This window comes from Lampris incognitus, chromosome 15 (assembly GCF_029633865.1).
Source record: "Lampris incognitus isolate fLamInc1 chromosome 15, fLamInc1.hap2, whole genome shotgun sequence".
Taxonomy (NCBI): domain Eukaryota; kingdom Metazoa; phylum Chordata; class Actinopteri; order Lampriformes; family Lampridae; genus Lampris; species Lampris incognitus.
This window is the reverse complement of record NC_079225.1, coordinates 11,123,280-11,142,932: the sequence shown is the minus strand read 5'-3', so window position 1 is coordinate 11,142,932 and position 19,653 is coordinate 11,123,280. Positions and strand designations below refer to the sequence as shown.

The 19,653-nt window shown below is 46.0% G+C and overlaps 1 protein-coding gene across 3 annotated transcripts in view; it reads left to right on the top strand.

Annotated features, from left to right (window-relative positions):
- The window catches only part of aven (apoptosis, caspase activation inhibitor), a 59,074-nt gene that overhangs the window by 5,252 nt on the left and 34,169 nt on the right, over positions 1-19,653 (top strand). For all 3 annotated transcript variants that reach the window (XR_008811408.1, XM_056294429.1, XM_056294427.1), the window contains exon 2: positions 8,469-8,640. Coding sequence is in view for 2 of the 3 variants with exons in the window: in XM_056294429.1 (XP_056150404.1) it covers positions 8,469-8,640 (172 nt within the window). In the remaining variant the exon portion in view is untranslated. The remainder of the gene's footprint in view (positions 1-8,468; positions 8,641-19,653) is intronic.

Genomic DNA, 19,653 nt, shown 5'->3' with positions numbered 1-19,653 from the left:
CCCTTTGAAATGGTGACAGCTGTGTCATTTTTGTTTAATGTAGACCTTTTTTATTTGTATGTCAGATCTTTGACTGGAGCCATCTTGGAACAAGACTCAGACTCAACCTTGATGACTCGGACTCGGACTAGGGTAATAGGGACTCGACTCGGACTCAGGTAATGGGGACTCGACTCGGACTCGACTTTTCTTTGGTGACTCGGACTCGGACTTGGACTCGAACACTGGGGACTCGAGACTCGACTCGGACTCGAGGTTTAGTGACTCGACTACAACACTGCTTATAGCACTATACAGTACACCCCTGCACATATATCATTGTTGCCCCCCCCCCCACTTCTGAAACGATTCCGGCGCGCCTGCGCTTAACTTGTCAAGTTTAACTACCCAAGTGGATTTTTATATGATGGCAGTTCTTACTGAATTACACCTGCCTACCCTCTTATGAGGAAATATGGAATACTGCCTTCAAATGCAAACCCGCTGCCAATACAAATGCCACGAAAAACTGTCAAAGCAAGGTAATATTGTACAAACATCACTCACCAGTATGTAGGTGTATGTGTGTGTCTGTATTTAGTAATACGTCGCGATTCAAAACGACTACCCAATTAAACTTGGGTTAACATTAGACCAACCCTGTTAAAAACAGTGACTACATGAAAATTGAGCTACCTCTAGATTCAGATCTGAATTTCAAAAATCATATTAGCAGTGTAAAACAGCCTTCTACCAGCTGAAGAGCATTCCAAAGGTGAGTTTTTTTAAACACTTACAGACTCAAAAAAACCTTGTTCATACCCTTCATCACTAGCATACTAGAATATTGTAATACCTTTTAATGTGATCTACCCAAAAAGACTTTAAATCAGCTCCAGCTCATCAAAAATGTCTGTGGGAGCCATAAATGAATTGGGAGGTATAATTTTTGTAGTAATAAGGCGACGGTGCATGATGGTTAATGTTTTGGTGTTTTTTGTTTATGATATCATTGTGTGGTCATTGATTGGAGAGATAGCGGGTCACATGGATATGGGCGGGGATGTTCCCCATTTCCCTGATTGGCGTTCTGGCCCCGCCCTGCTCACCTGTGCCCCATTACCTTGATTGGCTCCCCAGCACCTAATGTGTTGATTCCTTTACTCCCGGAGGATGAACAAAATAAACAAAATGGTTTGCCAGCATCGTGGAATATGGCAACACATTTAAAGAGGCTGTTAAAAGGTGTCTGAGTGAATCTGAGGAATTGCAACAAAATAACAGCCTTGGTCAATCGGACCCTGCTGCAATAAATGGAGTGCTTCACTGTCCAACAAAGGATGAACCTCAAGTACCAACTCAGACTGCATCAATAATCAGTACAGAGGATACGCAAGATGACAAAACCGAGCGACAGTGTGTCAAATGTGAGAAGTAAAAACTCTGCTACTGGAGGAAAGTCTGCTGTTTCGACTGCTTCTTCTGCGCGTCTAAAAGCGGAGGCTGACTTGGCAACATTAATGGCAAGACAGAAACTATTAAAGGACAAACGAACTGGAAGAACAGGAGGAATGGCTGAGGAGAAAGAAGGAGCAGCTTAAATTGGATGAAGACATTGCAGCACACATGGCTAAATTAAATGTGTTATGATCCCAGAGTCTCCTAAGTGGAAAAAAAATCCATACCAAAGTATTCCGATAGAATGAATTCTTATTTAGAAAAAGGAAAATCAAAACTCAAGGCTCTCAATGCAAATTCATTTATTCCACAAATGTCAGCAAAACAAAAGGAAACTAAACATGACTACTTCGATCCAGGAACAAGGCCTAAAGAGAAAACTGCACCTCAGTTCATTCATTCTGAGCCTGTGTCACCTCGGCTCATGAACCCAAACAGCATTCAGTGAATCGCAGTGCTAATGAGAACACACAAACTCAATATGAATGCAGGATTTGGGTCAAAAAACGAGGATCAAAACAATATGCTGGCAATTATGAGAAAGCAAAATGAAATGAATACACTCTTAATACAACAGCAATGCCTCTCATTGTTGCCGAGGAGAGAGATCCCAATTTTTGATGGAGAGCCATTAAAATATGCATTTCTAAAAGCCTTTAAGAACGGTGTGGAGAGAAACACTGAGAGCCGCAGTGGCAGACTCTATTTCCTGGAGCAGTACACCAGGGGCCACCCTAAGGAACTGGTTAGAAGCTGCCAGCACTTTAACCCAGAAAGGGGCTATATTAAGGCTAAAGCTTTATTACGGGAACATTTTGGAAATGAGCAGAAAGTTGCCTCTGCATATATGGAACGGGCTCTTTCATGGCTTCCCATCAAAACAGAAGATGTAAAATCTCTTCAAGACTACAGCCTTTTCCTCAGAGGCTGCTCAAACTCCATGGAAGGGGTGGAATATTTGCATGAGCTAGATCTGCCTGCCAATATGCTTACCATCATAAGGATGTTGCCTTATAAATTCAGAGACAAGTGGAGAACTGTAGCCTGTGAGCTGCAGGAGCGGGGCAGCCAGAGAGCTACATTAAGTGACATCACCAATTTTATTGAGACAAGTGGAAATCTTGACTGACCCAGTGTTTGATAATATACAGGATGCTCCCCCGGTGACAATAAATAAAGGTGTAAACAAACTCAAACCACAGTCTTGAACTGGAATGAAAGGAACTAGCTTTGCCACCACTGTAGCTCCTGTGGAGAACAAAACTCAACCTGGAGCCAAAGGGAAGGAACAGATTCTAACTTCAAGGAGGATATCTTTGCTGTAGAGGAGAACACGCATTGGATACGTGTCCCCCCAGCTGGAGAAAAAGACCCACAAAGAGAATATAGGCTTCTTAAGGGAAAAGGGTATCTGTTTTGGCTGTTCATGTATTGGACACATCAGCAAAGATTTCAGAAAACGGATTTCCTGTGCAAAATGTGGTCTCCAACATCCAAATATACTTCACATCCCTCCAAAGGGAAAGGAAAAGGACCCTGACCATGCAGAAAGGAAGTCAGAGGTAGCAGTGGATAGCACCCTGGTATCGAGTAGGCTCACCAGGGCTGGCGATCATGATTGCAAACTTCCCATAGTTCCTGTGCAAGTTAAGTCGAAGAAGGGCAGCAAGATCATTACCATCTATGCTTTCTTGGACCAAGGAAGTACAGCAATATTTTGTACAGAGGCATTGATGCACAAGCTAGGCCTCACAGGAAAGAAGGCACATATTCTCTTGCGGACCATGGGCCAAGAGAAAGTTGTGAACAGCCATATTGTCTCAGGGCTAGAGGTCGCTGGCGTAAAATGTGACAACTTCTGTGAACTGCCCAAGACTTTTACACGGGAGTGTATGCCTGTCCATAGGGGGAACATTCCAAGACAAGGGGATCTTCAGGGATGGCCTCATTTGAAATATGTCCATCTGCCTGAGATAGATGCAGAGATTGAGCTGCTGATCAGGATAAATGTTCCTAAGGCCTTGGAACCATTGCAAGTCATTTACAGTGTAAATGGTGGACCCTATGCAATCAGGACAACGCTGGACTGTGAATGGACCTCTAAAAGGAGGAAGTGAAGAAGCAATGGATTGTGAGCAGCCAGAGTTATCAGTAAACAGGGTGTCAGTTGTGAATTTGGAAGAACTTTGGCAGCGGCAGTTCAGGACAGATTTCCCTGAATGCAGTGTGGATGAGCAACCTGGAATGTCAAGAGAAGATCAAAAGTTTATGGAATTGGTCACAAACCCAGCAAAGCAAGTGAATGGTCATTACCAGATCAGCTTACCATTAAGGGATGGGGAACTCAACATGCCAAATGACAGGAAAATTGTTGAGCAACGTGCTTTGTACTTGAAGAGGCTTCAGGAGGATTCATCATTCCATGCAGACTACACTGTCTTCATGAATGATCTGGACGCCAAAGCGTATGCTGAAAGGGCGCCTGAAGAGGAGTTGTAATACAATGATGGCAAGGTCTGGTACATCCCTCACCACGGTGTATACCATCTGACAAAAATGAAGATCAGAGTTGTCTTTGACTGTGCAGCGAGTTTCCAAGGAACATCTCTTAATGCTCAGCTCTTACAAGGACCGGATCTGACCAGTTCATTGATTGGAGTGGTGACCAGATTCAGGAAAGAATCAGTGGTGGTCATGGCATATGTCGAATCCATGTTTCACCAGGTAAGGGTCCCAGCTGAAGACGCTGATTTGTTGAGGTTTCTCTGGTGGCCCGATGGTGATTTAAATCAAGACCTCACTGACTTCAGGATGATGGTGCATCTCTTCGGGGCAACTTCGTCTCCCAGCTGCGCCAATTTCTCTCTCAGGAAATGTGCAGAAGACAATAAAGGACAGTTCAGCCAAGAAGTGGTGGAATTGCTTCTATGTTGATGATTGTCTGGTGTTGGTGGCCTCGGAGGAGGAAGCAGTATCTCTCTATCATGACCTCATCTCTATCTGTGCAAAAGGTGGTTTCCAGCTTACAAAATGGATAAGGAACAGACGTGATGTTATGGCCGCAATGCCCCAAAGCCACAGAGCCAAACACAAAGGGTTGGACCTAGGTCAGGATCAGCTACCTGTGGAATGGTGCATTCAGTCTGATACCTTAAGTTTAAAATCGTGATCAAGGACAGACCACTCACCAGGAGAGGAATCCTCTCACCTGTTAGCTCCGTCTATGATCCTCTTGGAATCCTGAGCCCTGTTGTGTTGTCTGCTAAAAAAATCTTAAGGGATCAGTGCAGGAGCGCACTCAGCTGGGATGGCATACCTGAATCAGTTACTAAGGAGTGGATGGGTTGGCTGCAGGAACTGTGCTATTTGGAGGACTTTAACGTCATGAGATGTCTTAAACCACTGGATTTTGGAAAAACAACCATGGCAGAGCTGCACTGTTTTTGCGACGCAAGCGAAGATGGCTATGGAGTAGTGATTTACCTGCTGTCGCATAATGTACACAGTGCCTTTGTCATGGGGAAGGCTAGGGTGGCTCCACTAAAGTCTGTTTCCATCCCTCAAATGGAGCTCATCACTGCCACTATGGCAAGTCGCATTAATGTCTTGTGGAGGAGAGAGTTACAAATGGATCTTTGGGATTCTGTGTTTTGGACAGACAGTGCATCTGTACTCAAATACCTAAGGAATGAGAGTTCCAGGTTCAAAATCTTTGTTGCTAACCGAGTCTCAGAAATTCTCAAGGCTTCACAGTCCTCTCAGTGGAGGTATGTAGACACTGCAAGCAACCCAGCTGATGTGGCCTCGAAGTTTGAAGGTGGATGCATTCCTCAAACATGCGACATGGCTGTCAGGTCTGCCTTTTCTCGCTCAACGTGAGAGTGTTTGGCCTGTTAACCCTGAGGATGTTCATCAACTTCCATCAGATGACCCTGAGGTCAAGCGGTTGCAGTGAACGCCGTACAGGCCGGAGAAGAGGTTGATGCAGTGACTCGCATGATCAATTATTTCTCCTCTTGGACTGGTCTGAAAAAAGCCTGTTGCTTGGGTTTTGAGATTTAAGAGCTGGTTGTTGGCTTGCTGCCAGAAGAGGAGACAGTTGAGCATGGATCTTGCACAGTCTGACGTGGATGTGAAACAACGAAGATGTTCACTGGAGAGGGATGTGGACATTTTCAAAGGGGAGACAGTTCCAAGTTGTCTGTCAGTCGAGGAGCTTGAGAAGGCTGAAATGGAAATCATTTGGTTTTGCCAAAGGAAGAGATTTCCAGAGGAATTCTCCAGGCTACAAAATGGCAAAAGTGTGAAGGGTTGTAGCCACATTTATAAACTCTGTCCACAGGTCAGAGATGGCGTTCTAAGAGTTAGTGGTCGGCTGAGTAGGTCGTCTATGCCTGCAGAGGCTAAACACCCCATAATACTGGCTATGACGTTCATATTTCAGACATTCTTCTAAGGCATATTCATCGTGAAGTGGGACATGGTGGTCATAACCACATGTTATCCAAACTGCGGGAGAGGTTCTGGATTACTGGTGCTAATACAGCCATAAGGAGAGTTATGTCTAAATGTGTCATCTGTCGAAGACTGAATGCTCAGCCAGTGTCCCAACAGATGGCAGACTTGCCTGCTGAAAGAGTTACTTCAGATGAACTGCCATTTACTCGTGTCAGAGTAGACTATTTTGGACCGTTTCAAGTGAAGAGCAGAAGGAGTGTAGTGAAGAGTTACGGTGTAATTTTTACCTGCCTGGCCATACGTGCAATTTACATTGAAGTGGCACCTTCACTGGATACTGACTCGTTCATAAATGCACTCAGACACTTTATAGCAAGACGTGGTCAAGTCCTGGAACTGCGCTCTTATAATGGAACAAACTTCATAGGAGCGGAGTGTGAGTTGAGAGCAGCCATCAAGCAGTGGAATCAGTCATGGATTAATGATGTACTTCTCCAGAAAGGAATGAAATTGACTTTTAACCCTCCAGCTGGCTCACATCATGGAGGACCTTGGGAGAGGTTAATCAGATCTGTGCGGAAAGTCCTCAATTCCGCTTTGAATGTTCAAAACCTAGAGGAAGAGGGCCTTCACACAGTTCTTTGAGAAGTAGAATCTATCATCAATAGCCGACCAATTACCAAAGCATCCATGGATCCTAACAATCTGGAAGCATTGACACCCAACCACCTGTTGCTGTTGAAAACCTTACCATCTTTACCACCAGGAGACGTGTATGCTCGTAGGTGATGGAAGCAGGTGCAATAATGTCGTTGCTGGAGTCCGTACTCGCATATGAAAAACTGAAAGCAGTTCTTAAATCGTAGTATTGGCCTCCTGTATGAGCTATGATAGATTTTAGGATTTTATTACTTGTCTATACGGCATTACATGGTCTTGCTCTACTCTACTTTTCCCAAATGCCCATTAAATGCTGGCACCTATACCAACATGTACCCTGGCTCTGCCACATGATGGAAGCTAAGCAGGTGTGGGCTTGGCTAGTACTAGGATGGGAGACCTCTCGGGAAAATGAGTTGCTGTCAGAAGTGGTGTTGGTGGGCTACTAGGGGGTAGTCTTCCTTCTGGTCCCAATAAAAACAGCAAATATCAAATGCCGATATTAAAGGGAAGGTTTACAAGATGGTTGTGAGGCCAGCTATGTTATATGGTTTGGAGACAGTGGCACTGACGAAAAGACAGGAGGCAGAGCTGGAGGTGGCAGAGTTGAAGATGCTAAGATTTTCACTGGGAGTGATGAAGAAGGACAGGATTAGGAACGATTATATTAGAGGGACCGCTCAAGTTGGACGGTTTGGAGACAAAGCAAGAGAGGCAAGATTGAGATGGCTTGGACATGTGTGGAGGAGATATGCTGGGTATATTGGGAGAAGAATGCTGAATATGGTGCTGCCAGGGAAGAGGAAAAGAGGAAGGCCAAAGAGGAGGTTTATGGCCGTGGTGTGACATGCAGTTGGCTGATGTGACAGAGGAAGATGCAGAAGACGGGAAGAAGTGGAGGCGGATGATACGCTGTGGCGACCCCTAACGGGAGCAGCTGAAAGTAGTAGTAGATCTAAGGCCAATGCCTCAGTGCAGTGACGGGGTCACTGTGCTGTAGGAGATGCCGTCCTTTGGATGAGACATTAAACTGAGGTCCTGACTCACCTTGGTCATTAAAGATCCCATTGTGGTGATACACAATTGACGATAGATTCACCAGGGGCTGCTGCACCTTTAAGGCAGACGTTCAGAGTGCTGACGTAGGCACTGCTTAGAGTTTTCCAGGAAGTGGAAGTGGAGCCATGTTTGCAGCAGCCTAACAGCTGGTTGCCACGAGAGATTGTGCTGTATTGGTGTTGTTTTGTGTGGCGAGTAAACGGAATTGACTCGACTCGATCTCTCCGTCTGCTCATTACTGCACTCCCTCACCATAGCACTTATCGCAAAGTGTAGGGGGTTCCCCGGTATCCTGGCAAAATTTCCAACCTGGCTCTCTCCATCTGGCCACCTGATCACCCCCCCCCCCATGTAATTGGCTCAGTGATTCCTCCTCCACCTCAAGCTAATGTGTGGTGAGCGTTCTGGTGCAAAATGGCAGCCATGCATCACCCAGGTGGGTGCTACACATTTACCCTTTTCCCACTGGCCAAAAAACCCACTAACATCCACCTTTTTAGATTGACCAAAGGCAGATATTAGTGGGTTTTTTGCGGGCTTTTTTGGCCAGTGGGATTGGTGGTGGTTGAAGTGAGTTACCCACTTCGATGTGAAGCGCTTTGGGTATCTAGAAAAGTGATATATAAATGTAATGATTGTTATTATTATTATTATAAATTCAAGCCAAATAGGCCTCTTAAAGGTACAGTCCATCCTTGATACACACTGCGGCTGTCCACCCCACCTAGGCTAACTGATAGTGTGCAGATAGGTTAAATATGAGCTTGCAGTAAGAATACAATAACAAAGACATTGGGAGAGCTCATAGGAATTTAAAACTCCCTCAATAACACTCATGCTCTATGTTCCATTAGGATCAAGATGAAGGGAACAACCCACAGCCGGAGGATGAAGGGGTGGAGACGTTCTCCAGGAGGAAGCTGGAGTCAAACTGGGACCGCTATAAGGAGTCCGAAAAGGTGGAGCCCGATGATGACATGCCCACCCAGAGAGGAACAGATTATCATGTCCTACTGGAATCAGCAGGTAATGTCTGGCCTGGAGCATTACAGGTGTTTTCTTTTTCTTTTTTCAGGTCAAACAAGTTTCCAGCCAGGACCTGGTATGTCCAACATATAGAGAGGCATAACAAATCACTAACTGGAACCAGTCTCAAATAGAATGATTCCCACTTTTTTGGTTTGTTTAAATCTGTGCAATCAAACAAGTCCTTTCACAAAGTTAGACACAGTAGAATTGAGACTAGTCTGTTAAACTGTCAAGTAGAGCAGACTAAAGCTTAACAGTCATGTAAAGTCACGGGTCATGTCTGCCGCTTTCTAGAGGCCTACGTGTCTCCCTGCTGGCCAACGACGAAATCGTGCTCAGACTCTCCCCTGTGTCTCCCCACTCTCTCTCCCTCTTAGCCTTCCTACTTTCTAAATTTAATAGAAATGCTAAAGCTGAGGGGACTGCCCACTCGCCTTAAAAAAAAGGATGCTGTGCCATAAACAATGAGCAGCACTGAGCTTTTGGACTCGCATGTAGCGCCAAAGGAAATGCACGAATTTCGTTTAAAAGGCTTACGTGAGCACTTTGGGAACCTTCAAGGTAAGGATCACTTAATATGAGTAGCTCGACAGAGCTAAAGCTTCAGTTTGCATAATAATCTTGGTTATTGGGGATTTTCACAGAGAGATGGTTATTTTAACCACTATTGGTTGAACTTGATGGTGGGAAGAGTGTTGAACTCTGCTTTACTCTAAACTTATTAGGGTCACAAGATCAAACTAGCGAAATTGCACTGACTCTGAGCATTGGGTTGTTATAAATCATGTGAGTGTAGCTGGTGACAGTGGGATGGGTGGATGGATGGGGGGTGGTGTGGACCCCGAAAAACAAAAGGTCTAGTGAAGTCCAACTAAACTGTATTCTGTGAAACCAAGCAGCCGTTACCTTAGGAACCAATAGGCTCATAGGACCTACAATATGATGTTTTTAAGCCCGGAATACCCATTATTTGGCAATCCTACAGAATACAGTAACAAGTTTTGTTATACTATAAAGTATATCGTATTCGTAGCCACAGCAGGTCAAAGGCTGGCTTGCATAAGGTATTCTGTGCTTAAAATAAAAGTTCCACTCCACCCCCCCCTTTTTTCTCCCCAATTGTATCCGGCCAATTACTCCACTCTTCCAAGCCATCCCGGTCGCTGCTCCACGCCCTCTGCCGATCCGGGGAGGTGCTGCAGACTACCACATGCCTCCTCCGATACATGTGGAGTTGCTAGCCGCTTCTTTTCACCTGACAGTGAGGAGTTTCACCAAGGGGATGTAGCGCGTGGGAGGATCGTGCTATCCCCCCCCCCCCCCCGAACAGGTGCCCCGACTGACCAGAGGAGGCGCTAGTGCAGCGACCAGGACACATACCCACACCCGGCTTCCCACCCACAGACACAGCCAATTGTGTCTGTAGGGACGCCCGACCAAGCCGGAGGTAACACGGGGATTCGAACCGGCGATCCCCACGTTGGTAGGCAACGGAATAGACTGCTACACTACCCGGATGCCCGTAAATCTGAGAGTTAATACAACACAAGCAAGGATCTAGTCAGGAGACAATAACGCAAGTAAGTGCCAAAAAAACTAGGTTCAAGTCCGATAGGACATAGGTGTCAACAGGCAGTGCACAAAGGCAATGCATAGGGTGCAGGGCATAGGGTGCAATGTCCCATATAACCTCTGCTTTCTGATACGAGCAACAGAAATAATTGCTTGTCCATGTGTCTACTCACATGGCGTCTCAGGGCTGTCCTGTTCTCATCTGTGTGTTTGTTCACATCTCTTGGCGCACGGTAACAAGGTGCAAGGTGGCTTCATGCAGCTAATTGGAACAGATGACGCTGTTTTGATTCAGGGTTTATCCATTTGTTCAATACCACCGCCTTGGAAGAACGATGCCCATGCCTCAGACTGGGCTAGATAAGGTGGAAGGTCGAGGTTGCTTACACGGCTGCAGATTTTACAGAAAGATGACACTAACGCGCCACGTGTCTGTCAGAGGAATTGGATGTGCGTCTACTTGCAGAAGCTGCACATCGTGATTACAGATGCACCAGCATTTACCCGGCGGCGTTAGTGTTCTTCAGTGTACGACTTTGAGGAGCGAGCTGCTGTCTGGCTTTGCCTAATTGTTAATTATTTTTGTCATATTATGCATCTACCAGTACAGGATTTTTGCAAGTTATTAGTGCCAGTGGTTGCCGATGTGAAATAGAAGCAGGACCTCTGCCTTGAAGAGTAAGGAGCCTCTCGTCTCACTTTAGCCTCCTCCCATGATGCCAGCAGGCAGAGCACCACATGAAATATTAAACCTTGTGTTTTGGGTGGAGGGGAAATAAGCTGATCAAAAACAAACAGAACATTTCCTTTTTTCGGCACTCGGTAAAGAGAAGGAACAACCCAACAAGGAGAGAGAGGGTATACTCTAAACGAAGACCCAAGAATACTTTAATACGTTTTGACCCTCAATAGCTGAGTGTGGTGTGTATAGTTGCCTGGTGCTCTCCTGGGTTCGATGGAATTTTCCTTTCATTTTCAGGAACTCTGTCCTCGGTAGCATTGTTTTTGTCACGTACATGGCATCACTGTGATGATGTCCTACACCCTGGTGGTTTTGCCAGTCAGAAGTGGCGGGCTGTCCTCTGCACTTCACTCACACACACGTCGTACGTCTCCTTTCTCTTGTCATACGTCTCCTTTTGCATGAGTGCAGATGAATAGATTCTGTATGAAACCGCTTATCTGCAAGTTCTAATGCAAACTCCCTACATTCAGCCATGTAAAGGCTTATTATTATTATTATTATTATTATACACGTGCTTTCCTGTATGTAATCCTGTACTTGGGCCATTAGAATTATGTAAGGATTATTATTAATTCTAATATTATTATTATCATTATTATTATTATTATATATATTAATCCAGTGATTCAAGTAAATTTATTTATTTGTTTGACGAGCACTTTCCAAGTAAAATGTATTTATTTGGTCTCCATTTTATTTATTTATTTGTTTGCTTATTAAAGTAAAATTTTATTTATTTGTTGAGCAGTTTCCCTACTGTTGAGTGTTTAATTTAACAAAGTTCTTATATATTATATTATATAAATAATGTATAATATTATTATTATTATTGTTAAATAATAATAGGATTTTGTAATTCCCCGGGTGGTGTGCGGCGGCTGCCCACTGCTCTACACAGCTAGGATAGGTTGAATACAGAGGAAGAATTGCCCCACGGGGATTAATAAAGTAATAATTAAATAAATGAATAAAAGGCTGCACGATTCATAAGATAACGTAAAAATACTACTTTGTGCTTGAAGTAAGTGAAAATAATGTGGATAAAGCAGACTATATTTTAAACTCAGGCGTATTATGATTGAATCCATGTAATATTAATAAACGACTCAAACTGAGCTACTCAGTAAAAAAAACCCTGCAAACATTTACACCTACAGAGCGAAACCTGCGTTAAGGTCGAGGCTATTTTACAAATCCACCAAGTTCGATCGCACTTAGTGGACATATTCTGGCTTTTTATCTGCCAGACGGTGCAAGACGGAGACAGCTGGTGTTTCTAGAACAATCTGTGATATCAATCTGGACAGGTGATGTGGCGTATGACTGGTTATGTAAGATTTGGTTTTTTTTCTTCTATTACTTCTGCCGCTGGAGTGTTTTGTGATTTCCTCTTCCCTTCTCTTTTAGCACGGAAGCTAAATAAGCTGCTGTGAGCTGTTGACTCCTGTCCCTCGTCTCAGTGCTTTGCGCACACGGTCAGATTAGTCATGCCAATACAGCACGAGGCGGCCCCTCTCTCGGGGTTACTTAATTGTATGTGGGAGGAAATGTTTTCAAGAGTTGTTTTTCTGGCCAATTAAGGTAGCCTACAATCAGGAATTATCCACGAAGCCCCCCACCCTCTGTTGCTCTAAGCAGAAGTTATTATCCATGACGCCCCCTCCCCCTCTGTTCCTCTATACAGAAGTTATTGTCCACGAAGCCCCCCACCCTCTGTTGCTCTATGCAGAAGTTATTGTTCACGAAGCCCCCCACCCTCTGTTCCTCTATGCAGAAGTTATTATCCACGAAGCCCCCCAACCTCTGTTCCTCTATACAGAAGTTATTATCAATGAAGCCCCCCACCCTCCGTTCCTCTATGCAGAAGTTATGGTCCATGAAGCCCCCCCACCCTCTGTTCCTCTATACAGAAGTTATGGTCCATGAAGCCCCCCCACCCTCCGTTCCTTTATGCAGAAGTTATGGTCCATGAAGCCCCCCCACCCTCTGTTCCTCTATACAGAAGTTATTATCAATGAAGCCCCCCACCCTCTGTTCCTCTATACAGAAGTTATTGTCCACGAAGCCCCCCACCCTCTGTTGCTCTATGCAGAAGTTATTGTTCACGAAGCCCCCCACCCTCTGTTCCTCTATGCAGAAGTTATTATCCACGAAGCCCCCCAACCTCTGTTCCTCTATACAGAAGTTATTATCAATGAAGCCCCCCACCCTCCGTTCCTCTATGCAGAAGTTATGGTCCATGAAGCCCCCCCACCCTCTGTTCCTCTATACAGAAGTTATGGTCCATGAAGCCCCCCCACCCTCCGTTCCTCTATGCAGAAGTTATGGTCCATGAAGCCCCCCCACCCTCTGTTCCTCTATACAGAAGTTATTATCAATGAAGCCCCCCACCCTCTGTTCCTCTATGCAGAAGTTATTGCACGATGCTACACTTGATGGTGCATATATCACCGTTTCCTACAAGTTTTCAAACTATATCCAAGGTGTCGGAGGCGTGAGGTAGGTCTTGTTTGTTTTTGGCAAGATGGAGAAGATTGAAGAGGTCAGAGTTTGCTTTAGTTTCCTCCAACTTTGTTTTTTGATTATGCTGAGTGTATTTCAGGAAAGCTGCAGCCCAGGGCAGTGTTTTTCAACCTTTTGTAATGCAGCGGCACTCTTCTGCTTTGTTTCACAATTCTTTGTTGACAACGAGATCCCAGGGTACGCGTTCCTTTGGAGAGGTCCGTGCCACAGGGCAGCCCACGCGGCAGCGGAGGCGGGAGATGTGAGGATTGAATCGAGGCTGATTTCACCAGTTTTGAATGAAGCACATTTGGACATTTCTGTTTAATGGCACGGACCAATACGTCACGCTACACCGTGTGAGAACCACTGGCTAAGATCCTGCCCGACTCCTGAGCTGATAAGACCCTCCAGTCCTCATGTTTGTAAGGGGCTATTAGTGATTTTAGTTTAGAACACTTGGTCAGACTCTTTACATCCCGACAGCCATCAGTAAATAGATGTGCTGAGAAATATTCTGGTCTCTGTGGCCGCCGCCGGTGCTGTAAACAGACAGAAATTTTCTCAGTACCCACTCCTTTTTTTTCCCTTTACTTTTGCTCCCCCCCCTTTTCTCCCCAGTTGTATCTGGCCACTTACCCCACACTTGCGAGCCATCCCAGTCGCTGCTCCACCCCCTCTGCCGATCCGGGGAAGGCTGCAGACTACCACACGCCTCCTCCGATACATGTGGAGTCGCCAGCCGCTTCTTTTCACCTGACAGCGAGGAGTTTCACCAGGGGGACGTAGCGCATGAGAGGATCAGGCGCCCCAACCGACCAGAGGAGGCGCTAGTGCAGCGACCAGGACACATACCCTCATCCGGCTTCCCACCCGCAGACACGGCCAATTGTCTCTGTAGGGACGCCTGACCACGTCGGAGGTAACATGGGGATTCGAACCGGCGATCCCCGTGTTGGTAGGCAACGGAATAGACCACTGCGCTACCCGGACGCCCCCAGTACCTGCCCCTTATCAGTCAATCAGGAGAGTTCTTTGCAAGCCGGCGTCTCCATTGGTCCCTACTTATGTTAATGAGTTTGAGCGTACACAAGGCTCTTAAGCAGAAGTGAGGGGGGTGGGTGGACTGGTTTACAGTATGTTTTCAGAATATAGCTAGCTCCTGCCCCTCTTTAATGCTAGGCTGGCTGAAGGTGCAGTCTTGAAGCGATAAAAGACTGAGTGAAACCGTTAGATACTCGTCAGACAGATATGCACAAACGGCGATTGGAAAATGAAACCAAAAAACATATCGGCATCTTTTCCCACTCATTCCTTGCTTCCCATTTTAGCCATCCATCCATTATCCAAACCGCTTTTCCTGCTCTCAGGGTCGCGGGGATGCCGGAGCCTATCCCAGCAGTCATTGGGTGGCAGGTGGGGAGACACCCTGGACAGGCCGCCAGGCCATCACAGGCCATAACAGGGAATCCATTTTAGCCACATATTTTAAATTTGTCAGTGAAGTAACTCTCAAGAGCTGGGTTCTTTTGGCTTTATGAAGTGTTTCTTTTTGCCACGTATACTGTAAAATGGTGGGAATTAATATCATCGTAGCAGGCATTCACAAAAATTCACCAGTCAAATGTGAGCCTCCAGTTTTCTCTTATGCAATGTGCGTTGATTAGCAATGAATGGGGATGTTACTGAATATATAAGTCCCTGTCTCTGGTGACACTGACACGACAAGGGCGTTTGTCCCGGCGGGTTTCTTGTCAAGCTAATTTGGCCTGCTGCAGAGCAGGAGGTGGCGCTGTAATTATGGGTCGGTCTACTTGTGTCACATCAGCTGCATTCACCGTTGACCCAACCTGTAAACGGTTACACTGCACAGTACTGATATGATGGGTTTTGTATGCCACAGGTTAAAACCTTTCTGGAGTGGGCAGGTCATGATGAATATGAAATGTGCACCTCCCATCACAGACGGGGTTCGCATGACGTGCAGCTTAGAAGAAGACTAGGAAGGCTTAGCAATAAGATCCAACTTTGACTGTCTTCTTACCGTGGTCAAGTGGGGAAGAAACGGCAGGATACGTTTCAGAACTGGAAATTGCTGTACTGCCATCCTTGATTTTACTTAAAATGTTGATAAAGCATCAAATCCCTAAGTTTTCTCTTAACAAATAGTTATTTTATCCATGTAAACCAGCTGATCCTGCTCTGCAGGATAACAGGCGCACTGGTCCTCATCCACCTCCTAACTCTCACGTCTGGCTCCTAGTGCCACACCCCAGGCAACGGCTTCAGCTGGCCGGCTAAATGACGCGAGGGGGTGGTGTCAACACTGCATCGCTAAGCGATAGGCTTCTCTCAGAAGTCACCGGTTAGGGTGGAAGAACTCTTTAGGGTCAACGGCCGAGTGTTGGGGACCAAGGCGTGCCTCGGGATGAGGAGTCCCGCTGTGGTCAACAGTTGGGAGAGAATTGGGCCCCGCCAAACTCTTTGTGCCCAAGACACACTAATGATGAAAACCGCAACCTGCAGATTCAACAGCAGCGCCCCATCGACCTCTCGAGAGGTTACGGGATAGGTGAGGTGGGGTGAGGAGAACCATGAAGCCGGGTTACATGATACTAGCTGGCATCTTTACCATGGTGGGAGAGATACTGCTGTTGACATTTTTGACTAGGTAGGATAAACACTGCTGGGAATAGGTTGCTACTCACACAGGAACAAGAAATTTGGTGACGATGACGTGGTGATGCTTCTGTTTAAGGGGTCGTCTACCAATTCTGCAGTTGATATTACACTTCAACAGTGTTCCCATATAGTTTGATGTAGTATGTTGATAATACATTAGACTGTCTGTTAGCGTTGCTCCGATAATTCAAATTTTTTTTGTGTGGAATTTTCACCCTTTTTTCTCCCCAATTATATCCGGCCAATTACCCCACTCTTCCGAGTCGCTGCTCCGCCCCCTCTACCGATCCGGGGAGGGCTGCAGACTACCACATGCCTCCTCCCATAGATGTGGAGTCGCCAGCCGCTTCTTTTTACCTGAAAGTGAGGAGTTTCACCAGGGGGGCTTGGTGCATGGGAAGATCACGCTATTCCCCCAGTCCCCCCCCCCCCACAAACAGGCGCCCCGACTGACCAGAGGAGGCGCTAGTGCAGCGACCAGGATACATACCCACATCAGGCATCCCACCCGCAGGCACCGCCAATTGTGTCTGTAGGGACGCCCGACCAAGCCGGATGTAACTCGGGGATTCGAACCGGCGATCTCCGTGTTGGTAGGCAACAGAATAGACCGCTACGCCACCAGGACGGCTACTGCAGCTTGTTTGTGGTTGTCGCTGGCAGAGGGAGGGAAATATTATGGAAATCACAGAATTCAGCTTTAAGGCGATCAACACATGATCGCCCCGCAGTAAAACTGTGTCTTAGGTCCCTGGTGGTGCACTGCCTCTGCATGCAGTCACTCACATACTCACTGGGGTGTATGTCTACAAACACACTCCTGATATCGTGCTCCTCGTTTATTTTGGTCTGGCTTCCTGATTTACAGGAAAATATTAATAACATAAACTAATTCAATGTTTTCACCTGTCAACAGCAGGTCAAAGCAAGACTTCCTGTTGATTTCACCTTTTTTATTCACCTCATTAAGGCTTTTTTTTTCCATTTTAGCACATAAGAGATATTAGAAAAGAACAATTAACATGGAAACACTTTGGAGGCCAAAATCCCCAAAGGGTTTACAGTATAAATGGGAATTCACTGCCACGTAAAAAAGGGGAAAAAAACACAAGCCTATTGTGATTTGTGAGCATCACTTTGTCATGCAAAGCTTAGACTATTACCAGCCCTCACTAAGTCTTAACTCAGCTGCAACACTAAGATTTCTAAAGGACAATGTAGATGATGTGAGGGTGCATCATGTGATATGGATAATGCTTTAACAAAATCTTGATTTTAAACAAGATTCTTTGTGTGTGGTGTGTGTGTGTGTGTGTGTGTGTGTGTGTGTGTGTAATACATATATACATTATGTCCCTGCCTGCCTGCCGCCCAATGACTGCTGGAATAGGCTCCAGCATCCCCACGACCCCGCTTGGGATAAGCGGCTTGGATAATGGATGGATGGATGGTTTTTCCTCTTTGTTTGGTACCCCTGTGTGTGTGGAGTAACACCTGACTTTGCTTAATTGAACTTAATGATTAAAACCAATAACTGTGATTTAGGAATGAATTCACCCCATCTGTCTATTCCATGAATAGAGAAGTCAGTAAGCCTAAAGATTTTGCTTACCCGGTGTAGAAGTCAACTAGGAAGAAAAAAAAAACCAATCAGCCAAAAGTAAATTGAAATCAAATACTGATACTGTGTTTATCAGCAGTGTATATATCTGCAAGATGTGTTCCAGAAAGCCCTGCTGTCCATCGGCTCTCCTATTTGTGTGTGTTGTACCATCATAGATGAACAAATTAGACCTCTGACTATGACGTAGTGCAGACCCACAGGCTATTTAATCTGAATTAATAGGTTTTTTTGTTTTTTTGGTACTCTTATTCTTTGTCATTGCAACAGTCTTAAATGCACATGAATGGCTGCTGTATAGGCCTTGCACATTGCTCAAAGTGCTTTTTGCATTCATACCTGCATTTGTTCTCAGTGCAGCTTTTGTAACACTGAATGATAGAGGAATGGTATCAACACAGAGGGCGGCGAGTGCTCCCCCCCTCCTCCTCCCCCTGCTTCTTGTGTTGGACAGAAAGTATTTGTCAAGGATGAAACCTTGGCGCTTTGACACCAGCGATATTTGATGAGCCTTTACCGCTTTAAAATTCCCTGCGTAGAAAGTTGTTGTGCCCCAGCCTTGAGAGAACTTTCTCATTCGTCGTGGGACGCGGTGGAATTTTGATGAACCACAGATGTATTGATCGCCTTGAAACGCATCCGTCTTTATCGGGCCTCGGCAACGCGATGCTGCTGACCCGGCGGCAGCCTGACGGCACCTTTATATTGTTAGTGTAAACGGTTATTTTCTTGCCCGGTGCGGGATTCGATACGAGGTGTACTGCAGCACAAGGCGACGTCACTAACCGCTCGACTAAGGGGTCAGACCCCCTAGTCGATCGGCCAGTGGGTCTTATTAGTAGTTTACATTAGGTGTGGTCTTAGTTTGGCTGTCGTCCGGGACAGACGGAGTGGAGGGGGGGGGGTCAGTTGTGCTGTTGCTAAGGTTAATGCACACGTTTGTGGGGGTGGGACGATACTGGATCGAGTTCCGAATCGTTCGAACGACTATGGGCGGTCCAAATGACCGCTGGTTTTTAAACTCTTATGTAACCGGTTATTTTCTTGCCCGGTGCTGGATTCGATACGGAGTGTACCGCACCACAAGGCGACATCACTAACCGCTCGGCTAAAGGGTCAGACCCGTTAGCTAGGGGCTAACGTGTCTCATTGGTAGTTTACATCTATATTCTGTCAAGATAAATGCCCAATTGAGATATTAATGCATTGCGTATGTCTGTTAGGAAACGACTGACACCAAAATTAGCATTTCAACTTTAATACTGTAACGCATTCAGGGGGCAGCCGGGAAACCGCCACAGCCGGGATGCGAAGCCGGGGCGACTGCGCTAACCAGTGGACTACAGGATAGCCGACGGGCTAGCGAGTCGACACAGCCGTGATCGTTACCACGCTATTTGTCAAACAATTTAAAATGGCCGCGGTCCAACGCCTGTAAATACGGTAGAGGCTAGTTCCCATCGATGCAGAGAACGGTCAACTGAGCATGCGCAAGTACTCGTTGCCTCTGTTGTTTGGGTAGGGCGGGGTTAGGGTTAACGTTAGCCAATCAGACGCAGAGTAGGGGCGGGTCTTCCTAGAATCCCAGCGCCTGGACGCTATGCAGGGCGTGTGGAGGCGTGTTTGAGGCATTTCGCGCATGCTCAGTTGACCGCTCTACTCCATTTCCGTTCTCTGCATCGGCGGGAATTAGCCTCTACCTGTAAATACTGCGGCGCCTCGGCGGTAGTCATGGCGCGCCTGAGAACGGCGGCTGTACCCAGACATGTTGGACATAATACCCGAAAAACAGAACGGAAAACACATACTGCTAATCTAACGAACGCAACAAGGCATATAAAACGCGAAATGTACAAAAAAAGAAGAAAAGAACTCAACGTCGTGAAGG